The following is a 5,757-nucleotide window of genomic DNA, read 5'->3' as shown; positions in this document are numbered from 1 at the left end:
GAAAATTTAAATTGGATGGATGAACCATCGACTTTCTTCCATCATCCTAAAAGAAATCCAATTCAAGATATTAGCTATAATCCTTTAGAAAGAGTATAAGAAGCCTCACTCACACCATCGAAGATAAATCAAGCAAATCAACTTGACCAACTGCAAAAGGATATCCTCAAATAAGTGAGGAATCTTTATTGCATGCACGAACTGCCTCTAGATAAGAACGCGCAGGACATTTTTTTATGGTTAATTTCTTCCCCTTCAATAATGCTCTATCAAAAGAGGGCTAGAACTTCCTAAAACAAACAACGAAAAGTGGACAAATTTTTATAAAGACCGAACTCACAAAGAATGAAAGTTGAAGGAATAAAGAATAGAAAGAACGAATTTATTTTTTTTGATGAAGCATATTTCTCACATTACTCTATCATCATTTTTCAATATATACATATCACTATAGCCATGTTAATAGTTGCCTGCATAGCCATTTCAATAACATATATGCTCCTAAACAAAAAAGAAAGAAGTAAAAGATAGGGCAAAAATGATAAACTTTCGATGCACTATAAAATTGTGAAAATCTAGACGATGTAGGATCCGGAGATTTTTAAGACTAACCATCTTAATGCCCCTATCTTTCCTTCGTTCTTTCCTCCTCTTTTTGGCTATTTTTAAGAAAACAAGAAACATTATTTATAAAATATGTTTATATATATATGCTTGCTCAAGGTTCTCAAGCATTCTTAGAAGCCATCTCTATACCAAAAGCTATACCTTTATAAAGTTCTGAAAAAAAAATTCTGGATAAATCATAATTTTTTTTTAATATTTCATGTGAACCCTTTCCATGCCATGAATTTCAAAATGGCTCTCTTTCCTAATCCCACAGCAGAAAAATATATATCTTTCCTAGTATTCTGGTGAAATAAAATGTTTTCTATTTTAGCAATTTTTAATTAGAAGTTTCGTTCATCTGAAACACTTTTTAGTTAGAACTAATCTTCTATAATCACCAAAATTCAGGGATTAAAAATCTAAATTAATAAAATAAAAATAAATTTTATATAAAAAATATACGAGCACGTGCATCTCACGTGTTAGAACGATAGTTTTCCAACTGTGCAATCCCATAACTCGGGATCCACACAATTGTAGGTTGCTGGTATTTGAAAATTGTAACATTAATGAATAGATTTGACACAATTCACGTGAACCGTATGGACGTTTTGGTAATTTAACCACCCAAGATGGATTCTAAAAGTCTCGCCAAACCCAACCCAGCAAAACTCCCAAAGGCGATTTCTTTGGATAAATTTTGAAGAGCAGAAATTTGGGAGGGAAAAGAAAAAAAAAAAAAATAGAAACAGAGGAAAGAAAGAAGAAAGACGAAAGAAGAGGAATTAAAAACAAAAAAAAGGAAAAAAAAAAACAGAAAAAGAAAAACTCTTCTTTGCTCCTTTATCCTCTCGTTTCTCCCACCGTATTCTTAGTGGTAGGCGGAGCAGAGAGACCAGAGAGAAACCAGGGTCCTCTCGGAGACAGCGATGGTGGAGCCCCTCGAAGAGCCGCCGGAGGGTTGCCTCGCCGCCGACGACCTACTTCTTCTTGACTTCCCCTCCGACCTCGAACTGAATCCTCCACCCCACCGCCGGAACCGTAACCCCCCGCTCCCCGCCGCCGCCGGAGGGCTTCAGGACCAGTCCCTCCTTGATATCCTCGACTCCACGGTCATCCCTGCCGTCGACGGCCTTGCGGTTAAGCATCTCGCCAAAATTCGATTTTTATCTGCTTTATTCGGTAAAGATTCCATTTTTATTTCCTTTTCTTGGGGTTTTACAGGGCCTGGCGGCGGAGGGAGGAGGAGATGGCGAAGATGAGGAGGATCTGGAGTGGCTGTCGAACAAGGACGCGTTTCCGGCGCTGGAGACTTCCTTCGAAATCCCCACCCATTCACGGAGCAGCAGCGGCGGCGGGACCGGGAGCAGCAACAGCGCCGCCGCCACGGCGGCGGAGGGGGCGAGGCCGAGCCCGGTGTCGGTCCTGGCCGTGGCGGCGCGGTCCAGGGTGCCGGTGCGGCCGAGGAGCAAGGGGAGGCGGCTGCGGCGGAGGGTACTGGCCGCGCTGTCCCCGTCGGTGGCTGCGAGGGAGTTGAAGGAGCGGCGGCGCTGCCGGCACTGCGACGCGGAGGAGACGCCGCAGTGGAGGGCCGGACCGGAGGGACCGAAGACGCTGTGCAACGCGTGCGGGGTACGGTACAAGTCCGGGCGGTTGGTGCCGGAGTACCGGCCGGCGGCGAGTCCCACCTTCTCCGCCGCCATACACTCCAACTCCCACCGCCGCATCATGGAGATGCGCCGCCGCAACTCCGTCCGCAGCCGGCGGACCGGCCGCCCTCCGGCGACGGCGCTTGTTTCTGGGTCGTCGTTGTAAAACCACTCACCCTCAGAACCCTTAGGAAATGGTCTCTGTTTTTTTCCTTATCTTTCTTTTCAGAAAATCTCCTTTTTCTCCTTTATTAGTCAGAAATTTTTGTCAAATTTTAGGGAGGAGAATGGTTGGCTTCAATGATGTTTATTTGTTCATTAATTTCTTATTCTTTTTAAGAAAACGGAAAATATTAGCTTTGCGGAGACTGGGAGAGGGATGATGTGGTTGGTGGCTGGGAGCGACGAACGAAGATAGAGTCAGAGATTGCATTCAGGTGACAGAGCGATCAAAACCGTTGGTGTTAGGTTTTCCTTGTTATCCCTACCACCCAACTTTTTTTTTTTTTTACCAAAAAAAGTTTTGCTCTTTCGCTTTTCCTTGTTTGAATTGGCGAGGGCCGAGGGGTAGGGATGAAAATGGAAATGGTGATGCATACATGGATGGTTTTGCAAATATTTAAAGCACGTCCATCCTTGTCTCTTCCTTTTTTAGCTTAGATTATTTCAGTTACCGAGGACAGACAAATGATGTTTTTTTTTTTGAAGGTTATATTTGGTTTTATATATTATGCAAGAGTTATAATTGTCGATAAATGTTCACACGTTGACAGCAGCGTAGAGTTAGTAAGGAGACGAGGTCCATTGGATACCTCAATATGGATTGCGACCTAATGCTTGGCTCTTGTGTACCAATTGCATTGTATCTTGTTCGTGGCCGCAGTCTTTTTTTTTTTTTTTTTTGGGTCCAAAATATGATGTAATCACTTTCATCGGTTGGAGTTTTCAAACGAAAGAGATGATAAAGTTGTATTTCCATTAAAATATGATTCCCATATTTTAGGAAAAAGTCTTTTCCATGAGAAACATGAAAAAGTTACTTTTTTATTTTATTTTTATTTTTTTCCAAAAAGATCCTTCAGCACTAAAAAGGCATTAAAGATTTAATTTTTATTAAGGGTATAATAGAAATTACATATAATTTTTTCATAAAAGTAGATAGTCAACCAAACATAAGCACTTTAAAAATCTGTCATTTTTTTCATTGAACATGAAAAATACCTCATCACATAATAATAGAGCGCTTCGATACTTCTCAAGGTTGCAGTCTATTTTTGAAACCCGAGTTGGCTAGAGATATCTAAGGCCCCCAATCTGCTCTTGCAACATTCAGGACTGTTTTTGTCTTCTGGGTGCCTCTACCCTCTAGTTTTCTTAAGTTAAACTTATGATCGAGGATGAGAGATGTGGAGGTGTGGGATTCATCATCAGGGACTACGATGCTAGACTAGTAGCGGAGGGGGGTCAGCGGATCTTCGACTCGTCCGTGGTATGCGCTAAGCTTAGAGCTGTCTGGGAGGGTGTCTTTTATGCGAAGCGGACATTGGGCATGGACCGTCTCTTTCTCGAGAGAAATTTGGCCACGGTAATTGAGTAAATCCGGAGTCGGGATGCACAGTCGAGGACCGACTGCTGCTCCACGACATTTGTAGATTACTGGGGGACTGCGACTCCTATTGGGCCTCGCACGTCTATAGAGAGACAAACGGTGCTGCAAACGGGGTTGCTTTCTTTGCGGCTCACCACCCTGAAGGTTTCATCTTGGTGGACTACGGGCCTGTGCCAGAATCCTTATATAGTCTTTTGTTTTCTGATTTTATTGGCCGCATCTACACTCATCGTGTGTGAGCAGCCGTTGCACCATTAAAAAAAAAAAAACTAGAGTTGCATTATTGTCAAGGCAATCCATGGCTTCGTCCACTGCTTGTATTATAGGAAACTTACGCCAACATTTTTATTGGGCAAAGCATGTGCCAGTGATTTGTGAGTCTGATAATCCAACCAGAGCTAATATAGGATATAAATATCTATCATATGTATTACACAAATATAGTAAAAATGTAATGCTAAAAATTATCTACCATATAAATAAAGATACTAGTCGTTTGAAGGATCATTTTTTCTAGTTAAGGATTGTATATAAATTATTGAAGCTGATTTATAATTATAAATATGACTCTAGAGTGGAAGCAAGAATGATGTTTTTCGAATTTTGATATGTTGCTAAGTTGGGTTGGCTTCATATCATTATTGGTGGGGCACTTGAATAAGATGTGGCATATGGTGGCATTTACGAGAAAGAGATAGGATCTTATGTCACCTCAAACAAAGGTGTGATGCATCTGACAAATGTTTGGTGTAGGAAATATGTATATATAACTGTGGGTAGCAGCAGAGTCACACCTACCTTGCTCAGATAGTTCCATGGAAGACCCCTTCTTACTTGTCAGAGATGATCAAAGATACAATTGTACAAGAAAGTGAAAATGTTACCATCCTTGCGTGCTAATGGTGGCTCCTTCTGAAGGCAGCATAGACCAAGCTCATCAATGGAACATCTTTGTCTAGTACTAAGGGAGCACTCTAATAGTATTCTGCCGCCACTTGGCTACACCATTTTTGTTTATATCTACTTCTTTGTTGGGCTTGTCAGATAATCAGATTATTGAGTGACTTTCACTCTACAAATCTGATTTTTTTTTTCCAAATCTTAAAGTCTCGAGATCTCTCATTGATTGCCATATCTGCGGGCGTGTTTAGTCTCACATCGGTTATTTACTGGGTAGATTTTTGGTACTTATACAAGATTAAGGAATCCAAATAATACCTTCCGGCTAGTCATTTTGGGTGAGGTCCTGAATTGTTATGAACGGTATCAGAGCGGACCTAACCCATAACCTATGTGAACTAGAGAACACCGCAGCACAGATCAATTGGGACTGACCACGGGCCGATCGTGGTGTTTGTGATTACATTTGAATAGATTTGAACCCTTAGTCTAACAAGGACGTCAGAGTTTGAACGGAAAGAGTATGTGAGGATCCGAGCAAGCGTGTGTTTAGTCCCACATCGGTTATTTGTTGGGTAGATCTTGAATACTTATACAGGATCAAGGAACTCAAATAATACCTTCTGGCTAGCCATTTTAGATGAGATTCTGAATTGTTACATATATACTCTATCTTCTTTTTTTTCTCGAGGGCAGCATGCGTAAACCATCAAGTTGGTTTCATCCGATATTTTATTTGAATCATGTGGCCAACTATGAGTCGGCAGTCAAAGCAACACGAAAGGGAAAATTTATGCCATGGATTTTGACAGAATGGATTGATGGCTCGTTGCATCCTATGCATTGCCATGACTGCATTATTTAGCCTCATTTCACTGTTCACTCCATGCTGTGGCAATTCTGCCATCACAAATTCTTTGTTTACAGAGCAGCGATTAAACCTTGAACGGGATCGCCATTCTATGGAGTAGTTGCTTCAGAAAAACAGAG

General features: G+C 41.5%; 1 protein-coding gene across 1 annotated transcript; it reads left to right on the top strand.

The window, feature by feature from the left end:
* The first annotated feature begins 1,265 nt into the window (after positions 1 to 1,265).
* Positions 1,266 to 2,609, top strand: LOC103720505 (GATA transcription factor 1-like). Its single transcript, XM_008810228.6, has 2 exons — positions 1,266 to 1,748; positions 1,834 to 2,609. Exons 1-2 carry the CDS (start codon positions 1,539 to 1,541, stop codon positions 2,422 to 2,424), a joined length of 801 nt encoding a protein of 266 aa, XP_008808450.1. The 5' UTR covers positions 1,266 to 1,538; the 3' UTR covers positions 2,425 to 2,609.
* Positions 2,610 to 5,757: the final 3,148 nt, after the last annotated feature.

This window comes from Phoenix dactylifera, chromosome 3, assembly GCF_051530095.1.
Source record: "Phoenix dactylifera cultivar Ajwa chromosome 3, Ajwa_hap1_PhDact_Kaust_v1.1, whole genome shotgun sequence".
NCBI lineage: Eukaryota > Viridiplantae > Streptophyta > Magnoliopsida > Arecales > Arecaceae > Phoenix > Phoenix dactylifera.
Note: the sequence above shows the minus strand (reverse complement) of the source record. Positions and strands in the feature narration are given on the sequence as shown.